Source organism: Heterodontus francisci, chromosome 1 (assembly GCF_036365525.1).
Source record: "Heterodontus francisci isolate sHetFra1 chromosome 1, sHetFra1.hap1, whole genome shotgun sequence".
Taxonomy (NCBI): Eukaryota; Metazoa; Chordata; class Chondrichthyes; order Heterodontiformes; family Heterodontidae; genus Heterodontus; species Heterodontus francisci.
The window spans coordinates 133,645,895-133,666,252 of record NC_090371.1 but is presented as its reverse complement, the minus strand read 5'-3'; the positions used below and the strand labels follow the sequence as shown (position 1 = coordinate 133,666,252).

At 42.4% G+C, this 20,358-nt stretch overlaps 1 protein-coding gene across 2 annotated transcripts in view; it reads right to left on the bottom strand.

Moving 5' to 3' along the window:
* The window catches only part of atp8a1 (ATPase phospholipid transporting 8A1), a 522,190-nt gene extending 502,464 nt beyond the window's left edge, over positions 1-19,726 (bottom strand). For both annotated transcript variants that reach the window (XM_068036156.1, XM_068036147.1), the window contains exon 1: positions 19,514-19,726. In XM_068036156.1, the coding sequence (XP_067892257.1) occupies positions 19,514-19,562 (49 nt within the window). In that variant the 5' untranslated portion in view covers positions 19,563-19,726. The remainder of the gene's footprint in view (positions 1-19,513) is intronic.
* Between the last annotated feature and the right edge of the window lie 632 nt (positions 19,727-20,358).

The window sequence follows — 20,358 nt, the reverse complement described above, 5'->3', positions numbered from 1 at the left end:
ACACTATTTACATATTGGTAGAACATTTTTGGTTTCCCTTTTATGTGAACTGCCATTCTATTCTCATACTCTCTCTTTGGCAGTCTTATTTTCCCCTTCAGTTCCCCTCTCAACTTATTGTATTTAGCCTGGTTTTTGCTTGAAGAATTCACCCGACTTGCATCATTCACCCTCATTTTTTGTTTAATCACATTCTCGATTTCCCTCGTCTTCCAGGGAGCCCTGGCTTTGGTTCCCTTACCTTTTGCCCTTGTTGCCCTGTATACCTCCTTAAAGATCACCCATTGTTCTATTACTGTTTTTCCTGTCAATCTTTGGTTCCATTTTACCCTGGCTAGATCCCCTCTCATCCCATTGAAGTTAACCCTCTTCCAATTTAGAAGTTCTACTTTAGATTGTTCCTTGCTCTTCTCCATTGCTAATCTAAACCTTATGATACAATGGTCATTCTTACCCATGTGTTCCCCCAACAGACACTTAATCCATCTCATTCCCCAACACCAGATCCAGCAATACCTCCTTCTTAGCTGGACCAAGGAGATACTGGTCAATGAAGTTCTCCTGAACACATTTCAGAAATTCCTCCTGCTCCTTTCCCTTTACTCTATTATCCCAATCGATATTTGGGTAATTAAAGCACCCCCCACCCCCCACCCCCGAAATACCACTTCATAGTTCTTGCACATCTGATTTCCTTGCAGATTTGTCTCTCTCTCTCGCTATTCGGAGACCTATAAAATACCCTCAGTGCCGTGATCATACTTTTTTTTTTATTCATTCATGGGATGTGGGCGTCACTGGCTATGCCACCATTTATTGCCCATCCCTAATTGACCTCAAGAAGGTGGTGGTGAGCTGCCTTCTTGAACCGCTGCAGCCCATGTGAGGTAGGTATACCCACAGTGCTGCTAGGAAGCGAGTTCCAGGATTTTGACCCAGCGACAATGAAGCAACAGCAATATAGTTCCAAGTCAGGTTGGTGTGTGACTCGGAGGGGAACTTGCAGGTGGTGATGTTCCCAGGCATCTGTTGCTCTTGTCCTTCAAAGTGGTAGTGGTCGCAGGTTTGGAAGTTGTTGTCTAAGGAGCCTTGGTGCGCTGCTGCAGTGCATCTTGTAGATGGTACACACTGCTGCCACTGCGCGTCGGTGGTGGAGTGAGTGAATGTTTGTGGATGGTGTGCCAATCAAGCGGGCTGCTTTGTTCTGGATGCTGTCGAGCTTCTTGAGTATCTTTGGAGCTGGCAAGTGGAGAGTATTCCATCACACTCCTGACTTGTGCCTTGTAGATGGTGGACAGGCTTTGGGGAGTCAGGAGGTGAGTTACTCGCCGCAGGATTCCTAGCCTCTGACCTCCTCTTGTAGTCACGGTATTTAAATGGCTACTCCAGTTCAGTTACTGGTCAATGGTAGCCCCTAGAATGTTGATAGTGGGGGATTCAGCGATGGTAATGCCGTTGAATGTCAAGGGGAGATGGTTAGATTCTCTCTTGTTGGAGATGGTCATTGCCTGGCACTTGTGTGGCGCGAATGTTACTTGCCACTTATCAGCCAAAGCCTGGATATTGTCCAGGTCTTGCTGCATTTCTACACAGACTGTTTCAGTATCTGAGGAGTCACGAATGGTGCTGAACATTGTGAAATCAGCAGCGAATATCCCCACTTCTGACCTTATGATCGAAGGAAGGTCATTAATGAAGCAGCTGAAGATGGTTGAGCCTAGAACCACTACCCTGAGGAACTCCTGGAGCTCAGATGATTGACCTCCAACAACCACAGCCATCTTCCTTTGCACTAGGTATGACTCCAACCAGCAGAGAGTTTTCCCCCTGATTTCCATTGACTCCAGTTTTGCTAGGGTTCCTTGATGCCATACTCGGTCAAATGCGGCCTTGATGTCACTCTCACCTCACCTCGAGTTCAGCTCTTTTGTCCATGTTTGAACCAAGGCTGTAATGTGGTCAGGAGCTGAGTGGCCCTGGCGGAACCCAAACTGAGCATCACTGAGCAGGTTATTGTGAAGCAAGTGCTGCTTGATGGCACTGTTGAAGACACCTTCCATCACTTTACTGATGATTGAGAGTAGACTGATGGGGAGGCAGTGGCATACTGGTATTGTCACTGGACTAGTAACCCAGAGACCCAGGTATTGCTCTGGGACCATGGGTTCGAATCCCACCACAGCAGAAGGTGGAATTTGAATTCAATTAATAAATCTGGAATTTAAAGCTAGTCTAATGATGGCCATGAAACCATTGTCGATTGTTGTAAAAATCCATCTGGTTCACTAATGTCCTTTAGAGAAGGAAATCTGCTGTCCTTACTTGGTCTGGCCTACATGTGACTCCAGATCCACAGCAATGTAGTTGACTCTTACATGCCCTCGAAATGGCCTAGCAAGCCACTCAGTTCAAGGGCAATTAGGGATGGGCAATAAATGCTGGCCTGGCCTGCGACACCCACATCCCATGAATGAATAAAAAAAAAGTGGCCAGGTTGGACTTGTCACTTTTTGTGTACAGGACATACCTAGGCAATTTTCCACATTGCCAGGTAGATGCCAGTGTTGTAGTTATACTGGAACAGCTTGGCTAGGGGTGCTGCAAGTTCTGGAGCACCGGTCTTCAGTACTATTGCCGGAATATTGTCAGAACCCATAGCTTTTGCAGTATACAGTGCCTTCAGTCCTTTCTTGATATCACGCAGAGTGAATCGAATTGGCTAAAGTCTGGCATCTGTAATGCTGGGGACTTCAGGAGGAGGCAGAGATGGATCATCAACTCGGCACTTCTTGCTGAAGATTGTTACAAATGCTTCAGCCTTATCTTTCGCACTGATGTGCTGGACTCCCCCATCATTGAGGATGGGGATATTTGTGGAGCCACCTCCTCCAGTTAGTTGTTTAATTGTCCACCACCATTCACGACTGGATGTGGCAGGACTGCAGAGCTTAGATCTGATCCGTTAGTTATGGGATCGCTTAGCTCTGTCTATCGCATGCTGCTTATGCAGTTTGGCATGCAAGTAGTCCTGGGTTGCAGCTTCACCGGGTTGACACCTCATTTTGAGGTATGCCTGGTGCTGCTCCTGGCCTGCCCTCCTGCACTCTTCATTGAACCAGGGTTGGTCTCCTGGCTTGATGGTAATGGTAGAGTGGTAGAGCCGGGCCATGAGGTTGCAGATTGTGGTTGAGTACAATTCTGCTGCTGATGGCCCACAGCGCCTCATGGATGCCCAGTTTTGCATTGCTAGATCTGTTCGAAATCTATCCCATTTAGCAAGGTGATGTGTGGCACACAACACGATGGACGGTATCCTCAATGTGAAGGCGGGACTTTGTCTCCATAAGGACTGTGCGGTGGTCACTCCTACCAATACAGTCATGGACAGAAGCATCAGCGGCAGGCAGATTGGGGAGGACAAGGTCAAGTATGTTTTTCCCTCATGTTGGTTCCCCCACCACCTGCCGCAGACCCAGTCTAGCAGCTATGTCCTTTAGTGCTCGGCCAGCACGGTCAGTAGAGGTGCTACCGAGCCACTCTTGGACATTGAAGTCCCCCACCCAGAGTACATTTTGTGCCCTTGCCACCCTCAGTGCTTCCTCCAAGTGGTGTTCAACATGGAGGAGTACTGACTCATCAGCTGAGGGAGGGCAGTAGGTGGTAATCAGTAGGAGGTTACCTTGTCCATGTTTGACCTGATGCCATGAGACTTTGTGGGGTCCAGAGTCGATGTTGAGGACTCCCAGGGCAACTCCCTCCCTACTGTAGACCACTGTCCCGCCACCTTGCTTCCCAAATGGATTCGGTCTTTGCCCACTCAAGGACATCGACCCTTTCCAACACTACAATGACGTCCCTAATCACTACTGCCAACCTACCTTTTTTTTTTCCTTCATCATCTTTTCTGAACACTTTGTATCCTCAAATATTAAGCACCCAGTCTTCATTTTTAAGCCACGTTTCTGCTGTTGTCACTACATCATATTCACACACAGCTATTTATGCTTGCCTCTCACCAACCTAATTCACCACACTTGCTGCACTGTAAACCTGTCTTTGTATTCCTGGTAGACATTCTTAGACTACTCATTTCTAATATGGTACTACTTCCTTCTCTAGTACTAGCCAACACTCTCACTCCTTGGTGCACCTTATTCCTCTTTTCTACTTCTGTATGCTGCTGCCCATCCCCAACCACACTAGTCAACCACCCCATGAGGACATTGGTCCCAGCCCTGTTGAGGTGCAACCTGTCCCTTTTGAGCTGGTGTCTTCTGCCCTAAAAGTGGCCCCCATATCCCAAGAACCTGAAGCCCTCCCTCCTGCATCATGCCTAGAGCCATGCATTGATCCTCCCCGTCTTATTTCTACTCTAGCTAGCGTGTGGCACTGCGAGCACCCCAGAGATTACTACCTTCAAGGTTCTACTTTTTAATTTTATCCCTAGCTCCTGAAAATCTGATCGTAGGACCTCAATAACTGCTCCCTTTACACCATTGCTACTGACGTGTACCACAACTTCTGGTTCATTCCCTTCCCCATGCAGAATATTCTGCACCCTCTCCATGATGTCCTGTACCCTGGCATCAGGGAAGCAACACATCATGTGGGACTCAATGACAGTTACAGAAATGTCTGTCTGTCCCCCTAACTATGCAGTCTCCTATAATAACTGCATTTCTGCCCTTTGTTGTTCCTTCCAGCTGCTCCTGAAGCTCGGAAATCCTGAGTTCGAGGTCAAGCAGCTGGCGAGATTTCCTAAACACGTGATTCCCCAAGACACATTAAGTGCCCTGAAGTTTCCACGTGGTGCAGGAATTGCAAGCAACAAGTCTCAGCTACCCATCTGTGATCCAAGAAAAAATCCCTTATTCCATTTGTAATCTAGTTACTACTTTGTATAAACTACTTAAAATTAATGCCTCCAGACCTGTTCTGTGTTAATACCATTTCACTTACTGTTATACTTACCTCAATTAAAATTTTATTTTAACTAGCTCTGCTATAAATTGAATACAGCACTTTATAGTTTCTCCGTCCTAATTTAAACCACTTCCCTAGTTTCGAGAGAAAAAAAACTCAACAATCACCTACCTGCAGTCCTATGAGATCACTCCTTGTTTTTTTTGGAAATATGCTGATCAGGTCCATGCTGTTCCCCCACCCCCGTCGCTCTCTCTCATTTAAAGCACCACAGAGTGAATACATTGTTTCAGAGGAAGACAGTCAATTCACTGTGTGTATATATGAAACTTGGCCATGTCAGCCGCATGGAAGATGGCAGGATCCCCAAGGACACATTGAACAGCGAGCTCGTCACCGGTATCAGACCCACCGGCTGTCCATGTCTCCGCTTTAAAGACGTCTGCAAACGCGACATGAAGTCCTGTGACATTGATCACAAGTCGTGGGAGTCAATTGCCAGCGATCGCCAGAGCTGGCGGGCAACCATAAAGGCTGGGCTAAAGCGTGGCGAGTCAAAGAGACTTAGCAGTTGGCAGGAAAAAAGTCAGAAGCGCAAGGGGAGAGCCAACTGTGTAACAGCCCCGACAACCAATTTTATCTGCAGCGCCTGTGGAAGCATCTGTCACTCTAGAATTGGCCTTTAGAGCCACTCCAGGCGCTGCTTCACAAACCACTGACCACCTCCAGGCGCTTACCCATTGTCTCTCGAGACAAGAAGGCCAAAGAAGAAGAAGATATGAAACAGTATAAGTGAGATAGTTTCAGAAGCAATCTCTTCTCTTTCCAAAAATATTGTTATTACCAAAAGTACATAAAGCCATGTGTTGAGCACCCAATACACATTTTTTGGAATTTTGAGTGATTTTTGATTTCAATTCCATTCTTTTTTTGCAAAATAACACTTCCCAAAAAATGAGTGGAAAATGTTGAAGTATAAATTTTCAAAAATAATGTTTTAGTCATACAAATCATTACATTTTGCAAATCATTTCATTAAGTCATGTCCAATTTAAGGCCCCACAGCTAACACCAAACAATCTCAGGCAGCAGCAGGTCCTTTTCCTGAATATGCAGTTTCTCACTGCACTTCCTGGTATGCAGTTGCCATAGAAACATATTGTACTGCATTGTAGTCAATGATCTGAAATGTTACTGCAAATTGGAGCAACAGCAGGTGTTCTGAATTTGTATGAAAAGCTATGTTTTAATTGCCTAGGTCTTACTAAGCATCTGAAATCACAAATATTTTTCTCTACACTTTTTTGATTTTTAGCACTGAAAGTATGGCAGTACTCCAGTTTAGAACAATCGTATTAAGGATGACCCGGCTAAGTCATGCTGACAAGTGATGAATATTTAATGCTTTAGATTCTTGCAGAAAATTGTTATTCCTCTTATGTCAAAAAGAAATACTGATACGAAATAGCAAATCAGTGATATTTACAATCATTGCAAATGCAGTGATGAATATTCATTCAATCACAGTAACAGTATAGGTGAGATTGCTTCTGAAACTATCTCTTCTATTTCCAAAAATATAGTTATTACCAAAAGTACATAAAGCCATGTGTTGAGCACCCAATACTCTTTTTTTTTGGAATTTTGAGTGATTTTTGATTTCAATTCCATTCTTTTTTCCAAAATAACACCCGCCCCAAAAAAAAAGAGTTGAAAATGTTGAGGTATAAATTTTCAAAAACAATGTAATGATTTATATGAGTAAAACATTTTGTTCATAGACTCAATATTACTTTCAGGTTCTGTTACAAATGTTAAATCTTCACATATACTTGTTTGATTTGTATGATGGTCTGTTGTACAGGGAAAGTGAAATGTTACATTAATTATTCTATTCATAAGTTAACTGCTGAATAAACCCAAGTCCGATGTTGTTTGTAGAAAACTATTTAATTAAAATATTTGGACTGTAAATGTCTGTCAATCAGTAGCCTTAAACTGAAAGTTAAAAAATTAGTTTTCCAGCTTGCCTTGGTGGTGGTGACCACTGTGTCTTTAAAAATAGCTAGACCCATCATACCTATAGCCATACCTGTGTCGCAGAGATCACTGATCTGCAGTGTTAATGTTTTAATCATAAAAGGTTCTTAGAGGGCAGTAGCACCTGCAAGGATCTTCCAAATTGGCTGGAAAGACCTCACTCAGCAGAACAAGTTCCAAATTTGTATTTCATTTTGCTCACCTAAGTCCTCAACCACCACCACTGTAGACGAAAACACAAGGTAAAAACTTAAGAGTAAAGGAAAGAAAAGGAAAAAGGCATGCACAGATGATGGAGGGAAAACAGAAAGAGCGAAAGAGAGGAAGCATGAAAAGATTAAATAAATAATGGTAGCTTGGTTACCACAAAACAGGCTAGTAACTCTTCATGGGCCTGAATTTTACGGTAGGTGGACAGGAGACAACCACCTATTGAAAAGTTGTTGGCAAACTTGCTTCCGCCTCGCCTGGGGATCCAACCTGTATTTTGCAGGTTCCTGGGCTTCATTTGAGGGAGCCAGGACTTCCACCCGCTTGAAGTAGGAAGTCCCGCCTAATAGAGCTGCCGACCAATCAGCGGGCTGGCAACTCTTCGTCCCAGCAGCGCCACTGGTAGGACTGCAGCCCAGCATGAAGACAAGATGCCTGGGAGCTGGGAGGGAAGGTAAGTTTTGGTTGCCTCGCCAGAGATAATCGGTCAGGCCTCGGCGAGGCAAGGGGTCGATTAGGGGGAAGGGGGGGGGGGGGGGGTGCCCGATCACGAGGGCCACCTTGAGACATTCGGAAGCTGCCTGCTTTCGTTAGGCGGCTTCTCCCGCCTCTAGGATGCCCGCTTGCCTCGCATAAAACCCGCGTAGGGGCAGGCGATAGCGCTTAAGTGGCTGTTAAGTGGCCACTCAAGGGCTTTGATTGGCCTGGGGCGGGCTGGCCGTTATTCACCGCTGCCGCCCTGCATAAAGTGGTGGAGGAGGCGGGAGCGGGTCGGGAAGATCTCCCGGTGCCACCCGCTCCATTTTACGCCACCTTCCCCGCTCGTCGGGGTAGCGTGAAATTCCGACCATGATTTCACCAAAATTTCAATGACTTAACAGTATGACAAATACAAAATTTACAAAATTATGCTGTTACTTCTAACCAACAGAAGCAAATTTGCTAAACTTCCCTTAATTTAATATGCAGACATACATGAAGAAATAAGAGTTACCTTTCTATGACAACACTACTTATGATTAAAGTTCTATTCTATTTCCGTTTACTGGCAAATTTGCTGGGGAATTCAGTTCAGGCATACTAACTGCTTTTCCTGTGCACTAGAAATGTTTGGCTAATGCACTACAGCATGAGAATTAAGATGGACAAAAGGGAAAAACTTACTGAGCCAAAACACCACTTTATTATGTATCATAAATCCTTTAGATATGGTTATACTAGCAGAGACCTCAAAACATTTTCAGTGAAATTAGTATCTTTATTGCAACAGTGCTTCTTTAAAACAGGATTTCTAGTTTTTTTTTTGCACAAAGACTTCAACGGAATCAAAAATCCTCTCTCTGGAAAAAGCTGCCCGTGTGTAAAAACAGACCTAGGAAAATAAATACAAATGTCAAAAGTCTGGCCTTGTGACTTGATAATAGTCATAATCAGTCTAATTGGGAACTGTTTTCTGCAGAGTTAAAAAGGTTGGTTTACATCTGATCGGCTCAATACTATTCGAGGAATAAACACTATTTCCTTGAAATTTGCCCATAATAATTTCAGCACCTATCATTTAAAAAAACAGCTTCCTAACTACCAAACTTGTTCCATGACAAAGTCCTTATTTAAGATCCAAGTTTCCTAGCAACATTTTAAGTGCTTCTTCCTTGAGTTCAAGTTTGTGTCGTGGTATGATCATTGGAGTTAGACTGTTCAGAAATTCTGCAGGATACAGACTGTTATCATCTTCATCTACAGAATCAACGCTGATGTATTCTTTTAATTTACTGACAGCTTTTCTAAAATGTTTCATTCAAATCCAGTGATTCTTCATTTTTAGCACAAACAACATAAGAAATAGGACAAGTAGGCCATTCAGCCCCTTGAGTCTGCTCTGCCATTCAGTAAGATCATGGCTGGTCTGATTGTGGCCTCAACTCCACTTTCCTGCCTGCATCCACCCCCCCCCCCCCACCCCCAATAACCCTCGACTCCCTTGTAGATCAAAACTCTGTCTAGCTCAGCCTTAAATATACTCAATGACCCAGCTTCCGCTGCTCTCTGGGGTAGAAAATTCGAAGGATTAATGACCTTCAGAGAAACTCCTCCTCATTTCCTTCTTAAATGGGAGACCCCCAATTCTGAAACTGTGCCCCCTAGTTCTCAACTCCCCTATGAGATGGAATGTCCTCCTAGCATCTACCCTGTCAAGCCCCCTCAGAATCTTATGTTTCAGTAAGATTACCTTTCATTCTTCTAAATTCCAATGAGTATAGGCCCAACTTTTCCTCATAGGATATCCCCTTCATCCCAGGTATCAACCCAGTGAACCTTCTCTGAACTGCCTCCTATGCAAGTATATCCCTCCTTTAAGACGACCAAAACTGTATGCAGTACAATAGGTCTCACCAACACCCTGTACAGTGGTAGCAAGACTTCACAATTTTTATACTCCATCCCCTTGCAATAAAGGCAAACGTTTCATTTGCCTTCCTAATTACTTGCTGTACCTGCATGCGAACTTTTTTGATTTATATACAAGGACAACCAGATCCTTCTGTATCAGTGCATTCTGTGGTCTCTCTCCATTTAAATATTCTGCTTTACTATTCTTCCCACCAAAATGGATAATCTCTCATTTTCCCACACTGTCCTCCATCTGCCAAATTTTGCCCACTCACCTAGCTTATCCACTTCCATTTGTAGACTGTGCTCTTTTCACAACTTGCTTTCCCACGTACCCTTGTATTGTCAGCAAATCTGGCTACAATACAGTCTGACATCCAAGTCATTAATATAAATTGTAAATAGTTGAAGCCTCAGCACTGATCCCGGAGACATGCCACTGGTTAGTTTGCCGACCTGAAAATGACTCATTTATCCCAACTCTGTTTCCTGTTAGTTAGCCAATCCTTTAATAGCTTTCAAATGATAAGCTGTATCAAATAGCTGTCCCTACTATTTTGACACACAATTAATTTCATCAGTTCATCCACCCCTCCCATGCATTCCCTAACCTATATGTCATGCCCAGTACAGACATGACCTATTCATAACTTTAAACATGGACTATATCCAGCATAGTATCTTCTGGAACTGAATTTTATTATGTTTTAAATGAACCACAATGGACATTAAAGGTGGACATGGGCTACAAAGATGGCTGCCAAAGGTCAGCTAACTTTTGACTTGTGTATTCAAGAATTGACTCACTGTCTGAAAGTCTGGAATGTATTTTTCTGCCCCAAGAGTTATCAACATCCATCCTGAAACCATCAGGAGACATTCCTGAATTGAATGGGTTTCTCCTGGAAGGTGATTGTCTTAACCTTCCTCAGGATGAATGTCATAGAACAATAAACAGAATGAGGCTGATCAACCTAGAACCCTACCATATTTGGAAAAGGAACTGTGAGAAGTCACATGGTGGGGCTCATGTTGGTCTCCTTTTAAAAATCTTTAAAATACAGACTGCAGAAAAAGCAAGCAGAACAGACAGTACCACTATGCCTTAAAAGAACTGAAGACTGTAACATCTTAAAGTCTCCGAACCTGTTCCTTTTCAAGTCCACCAGCACTGAAAACCAACCTCCTAGTAATAAGTCGACAAGCAACTAACTTTGTGACCTGCTGAAAATCCGCCCCTTCGAAAGAATCCTGTAACGACTTCAATATACGACTCCATCTATCGAATCCACCTGACTACACTTCAAGAGTGAAAACGCCTTCGATACCAGGCCCATAACACATGCCTTTTCCCCAAGGTGAGCCACAGTCACATGACTTATGAACGACTCCTTTGCTTGTAATTTGTAAAAGTGCACTTTCCTTTTCACGGCTTTCTTTCTCAATTGCGTGTGTTGAGAGTGGCGAGTGAGTGACAAAGTATTGGACTTTTGGGGTGAACAGGAGAATAATAATCCTCTTTATTTAAATCGATGAAAAGCATGCTGGTTATTCAAATTGGCTATACACTCAGGTGTTAACACATCTTCCATGTCAAAAAAACACTGATTACGGACAGTAAAGGGAAAAAAAAACTGGGGTTTCAGTTCTCTCTCAATTCATCCGTAACACAGACCGTTCCATTTTTCCCATCAATCACATCCCATCCCTCATGGAAACATTCTCTTCAGCCAGGGTTACCACAAACCAGAGCTCACAATGGCTATATAATCTCATACAAACATTTGTCACTAGAGCAGGCTTATTCATTTGAATGGTGAAAGCCAGTTGTACAATTATAAATTTTGTCCTTCCAAACCTGGGTTAATTCTGGAGAAACTGAAGGATGGGTGATTATATAAGTAGTGGGAATAATTTAAAGTGGTGTAACACTCAAACATAATTGAAGCATTTTGGGTTCCGTGCACTATAGTAGAAATATACCCCCAAATACCAGTAATATCCCTATCTGCGTGATGGTATACTATTTGGTAGCTCTTGCCACGCCCTTACCTTCCACTGTTTGCGTCACCACCAACTGTGCAAGTCTTTTCTTTTAGCTTGATTTTTCTTACCTCATTTGTTGACCATTATTGCTTAACTACACAAGTGGAGCCTTTGCCTTTTAGGGTATGCATTGATTTTGCAGCATACCAAATACTTCCCACCATTTGTCTATAGGTTTACCATTAACTTTACACCAGTTTATTGTGGTCAATTTGAAATTTGCCTTAAAGAATTAGCAACTTGTACATATCCTTAATTTTAATGATTTGAAAATGCTGGGATAGTCAAAGTCAGAAAAATTGAAAATTATACAAAATTGTGTTTACTCTAGGCAACATCGAACACATCAGTGTGAACAAAATTCACTTTGCTTTCTCTATGCATAAGCATTCAATGACAAAGTCCAAAGACTTCAGCACGCAAGGCGTTGTGGCGAACTGGAACACAGAAGGTCTCCTTTAGGCCCTTTGTTTCCATTTGGGGCTACTCCCACTGCAAGATGCATCATCATGTCAATGCTGGAGGAACCAAGGAGTGAGTGAAATGGACTAGCAATCTGGCAGCTCAGCCCCTTGCATCTCCAGCAGCATCCAACATTCCTCACTCCCATCACTGCCTCAGTGGCATTGGGTGGGAAAGCAGTAGTCAATAGAAGATCTGTGGCAGGGTGCGGAGCAAGGGAATCATGTAAATCAAGGTTAGGTCAGGTCTGTAAGAAGGCAATAGGCCTCATCATACAATTTCTTACCTTTTCTATAAATAGCACACCCAATTTAAGCCAGGATAATAGACAAACATTCAGCTACAGAATCTAATCTACAGCCAAATTTTATACAATTATTTTGCAGAAATAATTGGTGACAATTTAGTTCAGATAGCTAAACATGATGTGATCGAGTAATTCATTACATGAAACTATAGCCCGCAAGTGGATGCTCCATCACTGAATACATTTAAGGCTGGGATAGATAGATTTTTGGACTCACAGGGAATCAAGGGATATGGGGAGCAGGCAGGAAAGTGAAATTGAAGTCCAAGATCAGCCATGAATGTATTGAATGGCGGAGCAGGCTCAATGGGTCATGTGGTTTACTTCTACTATTTCTTGTGTTGTGTAAAAGTTATCGAGTATTCCAATAATGAGGTCACCAAAAAGCCATCTATGTAAACAAGGAATTACATCTCAGCTATGGTAAAAACTGATGATATGAACACATAGGGTAAGAAGCATCCTAACAAAAAAGGGTGTAAAAAATAACAGCAACTACAGGCCAGTCAGTTTAACTTTGGTAGTAGGGAAACTTCTCGAAACAATAATTTGGGACAAAATTAATGGACAAATGTGGGCCAATTAAGGAAAGCCTATAGATTATAAAAAGAGCCCAAGAGTAATGTATCCAAATATGTTGATGATACAAAGCTAGATGGGAACGCAAACTGTGAGGAGGACACAAAGAGGCTGTAAAGAAATATAGACAGGTTAAGTGAGTGGGAAATAAGTTGGCAGATGGAATATAATGTGGGGAAGTGTGAGGTTATTCACTTTGGTAGTAATAACAAAAACAGAATACTTTTTTTTTTAAAGTGAAACTTGTAAAGGCTGATGCTGACAGAGACTTCAGTGCACTCGTCTATGGAACACAATGTTAGCATGCAGGTACGTGCAATTAGGAAGGCAAATGGCATGCTGTCCTTCATTGCAAGGGGAGTGGAATGCAAGAATAAGGAAGTCTTGCTCAACTGTATAGGGCTTTGGTGAGACACACCTGCAGTACAGTGCACAGTTTTGGTCTCCACATCTAAGGAAGGATATATTTGCCTTGGAGGTAGTACAGCGACGGTTCATTAGATTGGCTCCTGGGATGAGAGGGTTGTCCTTTGATGAAAGACGGAGTAAATTGGGAATGTAGAGTTGAGGCAGATGATCAGCCATGATCGTATTGAATGGCAGAGGAGGTTTGAGGAGCCAAATGGTCTACTCCTGCTCACATTTACTATTTTATGTACCAAGATTATTTTGCTAAATAATCCTCAGTGTGCCAAGAATTATGCTGACAACCAATTTAAGATTGCCAGTAGGGCTCGCAGTGTGGCACATTTGCGCATACTGGAAGCTGCATATATTAATACACAGAGCCCTGTTCTTTGCAGACTGAAAGAACATGTACAAATATTGTGCCTGTTTCAGCTAAACAAAATAAGTGACAGCCATTTGCTGGTTCATTCCTCAGAGCCATACCTTGGCCAAAAATTTCAAACAAAGCTTGGCAGTTAATTGTTAGTCATCGTAAACTGGTGCATTCTCCAGGACAATGCCTCTACCAGAGTTCACTTGCCAAACAATCAGCACTCTCTCTTCTCATACAGTATAAAGTTGTTGTTTCCCCATACATTGGTATTCTTGCGGTATGCCCTGATGAGTGCAAGACGAAAAGCTTCGACAACATGTCTTTATTTTTAGCAATACTCAAGTTCTGTACTACCAAACAACTATTTTATTATAACTGAACTAAAAGAAATCCCCAGTTAGCTAAATAGTACTATGTAAGTTGCTGATACCCTAAATTACAAATAAAGGTATTTTCTTTACTTATTTAAACACTTGAAAACCTCACATCACACTATAAGTTACGCAATTCTTTGCTGTTAAAAGTCTCAAACTGCTCCCAGTTGCAATAGTTTGGATCTCCAAGACTTTTCAAAAATCACTCACTTCTCCAAACACTTCCAACCTGGACATCTGTGAATAATGTGATTTCCGGTGAGCCTATGGGCCCTTTACTCCTCCGTAAGGTTCAACTCTCAAAACAAGTTCAAGACTTCACAGCCTTTTGCTGTATATCCTTCAGAGAGCAGGCGTTTACTCACTATTTCGCTCTCCAGCTGCCACCATTGAGTGTCTTCTCTTACAGCTTATCTTGAGGCCACACCCCGATGACTTCCCTTCTTATAACCTGTTTGCCTTCAGAAAGTCTGTTAAATGTATCTGGACTCAAAAGTCAATAGCTTATTGCTCTTCTCCAAAATGAAGAGACCAGAAATATGGGTTCAAAAAGCCGCCGGGGCCTTTCCATTGTCCCAAAGTGTTAACACCTGCCTGGTTTATTTGCATTTTCCCAATTACTGACTCCTAGTTTTACGACCCAAAGGTCTGGAAGGGGTAACACATTGTTCTTCAGGTGTTAGTGTTGTAGCGTCTGTTTTTCAGAAGACAGTCTTTAATCTGTGTCCTCTGTTGTCCTGGTAACCTTTCAGAGTGGAGGTGAGGTCACCTGACCTTCTGGACTTTATCTTGAGCTTTTAAAAATCACAATTAAGACAGAATCGTGTTACAAGGTCCAACGTTCATAATAGTAAGCACCACTAGATAGCATCTTTAATGACTCATTCCATCAATTTGCTGATAATTTCAAGTAGGCTAAAGGGCAGTAATTCTCTGCGTTTGGTTTGGCCTGCTTTTTGTTGACAGGCTGTACTTAGGCTATTTTTCACACTCAGGTAGATGTCAATGTTGTAGCTGTACTGAAACAACTTAGCTCGGGCCATGGCTCGTTCTGGGCCACAAGTCTTTACCACTGCAGCCAAGATGTTGCTGTGACCCGTAACCTTTGCTCCAGTGCACTCAACCATTACTTGATGCCACATTGAGTGAATCGATTGATTAGCAACCCACAAACCGGGGATAGCTGTCAAACTGAATTCAATAAATCTGGTAATTTGAGAGTTAGCAGCACAAGAAAATAACTAGTATCATGAAAAGTCAACTAGTTCACAACAGTCCATCAGTGAAGGGAGCCTGCCATCCCTAACCAGGTTGGCCTATGTGTGGCTCCATTTCTATGCTCAATAGCTGAATCTAAATGCCCTTTAAACCAGTCTAAGCAGGTACCCATTATAAAACAAAACCCTACATGTTAAGAAAAAAACTAATATCCTTCATTTTAGAAAAAAGTAAGGAAATAACCTTACACAAAAACTGCTCCCAATGCAGTCTGTAAACTGCATTACATGTATCTTTTGGAATACAAACCAGTTTGTATTGTAACATATTGTAAACAAAGAATTGCAACTTGCCAACATAAACAGTACTCGTGAAATTATAAGAAATGATTGCTGATTCTCTAATTGCATACATTAGGCAATTTGTTACCACTTTACTGTACAGCTTCCCATGCCTTACTCATGACAAATCTATCCTAACAATGAAAACAATGAAACCGGGTGCTCCGGTTTCCTCCCACAAGCCAAAAGACTTGCAGGTTGATGGGTAAATTGGCCATTATAAATTGTCACTAGTATAGGTAGGTGGTAGGGAAATATAGGGACAGGTGGGGATGTTTGGTAGGAATATGGGATTAGTGTAGGATTAGTATAAATGGGTGGTTGATGTTCGGCACAGACTCGGTGGGCCGAAGGGCCTGTTTCAGTGCTGGATCTCTAAAAAAAAATTAATTGACAGTAAAAAAACAAAGACCCAAATGTAAACAAATGGGACAAGTTTTTGGGAGCTGTTCCCATTCCGCACTGTAACCTATTGCAGACCCCAGTTACTTGCATTAACAAGGTTCCTGCCAAATTTCCAGCAGTAATAACTTGTATTTGTACATTTCCTTTAGCATAATAAAATGAATCAAAGCACTTTACAGGGGCATTATAAAACAAAATATCTCACTGACCCTACATATTAGGGCAGCTGACCAAAAGCTTGGTCAAAGAGATGGGTCTTAAGTAGCGTCTTAAAGAAAAAAAAGCAAGGTCAAGGCGCAGAAAAATGTAGGGAGAGAATTCCAGAACTTAGGGCTCAGGCAGCTGAAGGCACAGCCACCAATGGTGGAGCGATTAAAATTGGAGTTACTGGAATTCTGGAGAAGCCAGAATTAGAGGAGCACAGATATTTGAGGGTTGCGGGGCTAGAGGAGATTACAGAGATAGCGATGAGTGAGGCCATAGAGGGATTTGAAAACAAGGATGAGAATTTCAAAAATCAAGGCATTGCTTAACTGGGAGCCAATGTAGGTCAGCAAGCACAGGGGAGATGGGTGAACAGGACACGATGCAACTTAGGACATGGGCAGCAGAGTTTCAGATGATCTCAAGTTTATGTAGGATAGAATATGAGAAGCCAGCCAGTGCATTGGAGTAGTCAGGTAACAAAAGGATGGATAACAGTTTTAGCAGTGGGTGAGCTAAGGTAGGGGCAGTGTTAGGCGATGTTACTGAGGTGAAAATAGTTGGTCTTAGTGATGGCACGGATGATGATCGGAAGCTCAGCTCAGGGTTTGATATGACACCAATGTTGGAACAGTCTGGTTCAGCCTCAGACGGTTGCCAGGGAGAGGGATGCAGTCTGTGATGGGGACTGAAGACAATAAGCTTCGGTCTTCCCAATATTTTATTATGGTGGGAGAAGCAGAGGAAATTCACCTGCAAAGACCTACAAAAAAATAAAATATTTTTTGCTTCTCAAATGCAACAAAACCTCACTCCCCATACACAAAATATAATCCAAATGCATTGATTTGATCTATTTTGAACAAGATTATTTCTGTACTAAGAGCTCTTACAGGAAATTCATCAATCCTCCAGCTTTTGCTACTTTTTGTTTCACTTTAAAAACCAGCCGCTGGTTTTGGGCACCATAAATGGATGTTTGGCATTCAGTTTAACAGCCTAACCAAAAAACATTTTACAGAGCCTTCTTCTGCAACATTTTTCTGACATTTCATCTGTTTATTTTAGTAAACCATAAACAATATCATGCTCATATTATCTGTGCTTTCAGAAAATAAGTAAATATTTGTCCTGCACTGAAAATAAGGCTCTGTAAAGTTTAAGCTTCACCCAGTTTTGCATTAGTCACATTGATCCTCATCAACCTGGCAATAATGCTCGAGAATGGAGACTTAGTGTGGATTTGAATGGACCGTTGTACGCCAATGTCTAGACATACTTTAGGATTAATTGTGGTTAATCAAAGACAATCCATTGGTATTCTTATATTGCGCAACATAGGAATGTCAGCACAAGACAATGGAATGTGTTTGTGTCCAGAGCAGCCAATTCCATTAACGAGCATTTCCACATCAGATATTACATAGCTAACTCGCTCTTCTTTTCCCCTCCACAATATGCCTTGACCGCAATCCCAGAAAAGTGCTATTCCATCACTAGTATGCATTTTTCTCTTGGAAACACATGATTTCATAGGGTGTGTTAATTTCACCAATTTGTGCTCAACACTGGGAAATAGGAACAGTTGTCTAAGAGCTTTGCAATAGACTGAGAATATGAAACACTGCCACAGAGTAGGAATACATTTTGGATAGGTACAGATTGAGGTACAATTACAGCAGCTGCCATATTCCTCACATAGCAGAGAGGTCTGACACAAAGAACTCTCCTGGTGCCGTTCTAATCATATTGTAGGACAACAACCTATGTTGGAGAGGATGGATTTGATCAGAGAGTACAGCATCATCACTAACCCACTGGTCTTTGTTTTTGGGCTGTATTAAATCCACTAACAAGATTCCCAAAATCCCTACACATGATAGAACAAGCAGATGCAAGTTTTGAAGAACATGAAAGTTGACAGAAGTAATTACCTTCAAGTTAATTATTAGGATTGCAAAATTGATGCTCATGTTTATTTCCAAACTTCTGTGGCACTCACAGCAGAACCTCCACCATGAAATCATTTTCTAAAATTGGATGTACAGCATCCTGCTTGCAGGATTCACAATTTAAAGCCTTCACAGTGCTCCTTTAGCCCCAATCTAAAGTACATAATTTATCTAGCAAACGTGTTGGCTTCAGACTCTCTTCTAGCTTCAAACAGATGTCACACTGACATTTTGTCATACAGATTTTATTTGCATCACAGTACATAGTTATTACAAAACATTTGCCTTCAGAACACTGGCATAAAAAAACTCAATTTCCAATTACTAATCTAGATCTATTTTTTGTTCTCTCCTGGGATGTGAGCATCGCCGGCTAGGCCAGCATTTATTGCCCATCCCTAACTGCCCTCAAACTCAGAGGCTTGCTGGGTACATGAAACCATTTGCTATATTCAGCCCTGTGAACAGTAAAAGGAAGCTCAAAGTGTATTTCCTACTTCATTAGCCATTTAGCCACAGTACCTTTTTTTGCTTTTACATTGACTTGCCCTACAGGTTAGTAAAAATGCAAATTACACGTTGTGTACATACACAGTTACTTCAAAAATAATCAAAGTCAACTAAATCCATTTGCCTCGTCTTTCCAATTAAGAGAAGTGTTGTTGATACTGATTTACTCTAGGTCCTGGGTGATTTATTCACAAGCAGTGCCCAAAATATTACCCCGAGTTGGACTTTAACTGGTTAATTACTCCTGTTAATGAAAAATATATTTTTTTAAACTTCAGTTTGTTTCATTTCCAGTAAGTGACAGTCTCGGAAGAACCAACAATAAACACAATACAGGGGGTGCTTCAGCCAATCTCGAAGGCGATGATTAGTTAACACGGCGTGACTGATTTATCATAGGAGCTTCCTGAACCTGCAAAGTGTAAAAAGAAAATTGACATTCGAACAAATTTGCACATTCGTTCGCAAAATCACTGCGGGGCTGATTCAATCCAAACTACACTGGCTCCAAAACGAGTGCAGCAAAACCTTCACAGATTTCCTTTCAGCTATTACTTTGTCAGTGTGAACTGATGAAAGCTATTTAAAAAAAAAGCCGCACCGCATTTCAAAGCGGCGTCCTTGAAATGTTTCAAGTATCAGTGCAACAAATGGTGGTGAAAATTATCCTGCTGAGTATTTCCAGCACTTTCTGTTTCTAATTCCAGGCAGTTACATATGGACAACTGCAATTAAATCAACATTACTCTGAATCTGCGAGTTGTACTTACCTTCCGCTCGAGAGCGGAGTTCTGCCACAGTCTTTCGAACCGGCGGCATCTCCCCGGAATCAGTCAATGCATAGCTAACAGAACACAAACTCCGTGCAGCAAAGGGCGGCGGGTTAATATCAGCAGAGTAGCTCAGACTGCACCCTGTGCGCGATAACCCGAGCCGCTGTGTGTGTGTGAGTGACAAACCCAACAGCACGCGCAGCCGCACACCGCTCCAGCCAGCGCCGACGCGAGAACCTCCCCCGAGCGCGAGCCGGAGCGTTCCACCGCAGCGCGCGGCCCGGGCAACATTCCATTCCGCAGGAGGAAGTCCCCCACACTTAAAATACACCAGCCTCTGACTAACTGCATCAAAGGACCATCTTGGAAATATTGTGCAAAAATCTATTATCCTATTCTGAAAACAAAAGGTGCCGCTTGCGAAGAGAAATAAGCCTTTTTACTGCGACTTTATTATCAAAGCACCCCCGTCGCCTCTGTGGATGAGTCTCGAGTAACATCCTTCCCCATCGGAAGCTTTTGATCGCGGCATCAGCACATGAATATCTAATTAATATTTCCAAACAGAGCAACAGTGCTTCTCTGAAAAGATGTGTTTGAACCTAACTGCAAGAAATACAATACGTACACTGAGATTATTAATTACTGGAAACAAAATTCCCCAGTGGAATTGTTAATGAGCCCCTGTAGATTACAGACTTAACCGTGAGAGATTAAAAGGAGATACCATCGGAACAGGGGTAAAAGATTGGCCGTGTGGTAGATAGCGAGGAGGATAGCTGTAGGCTGCAGGAAGATATCGATGGTCTGGTCAGATGGGCAAAAATGTGGCAAATGGAATT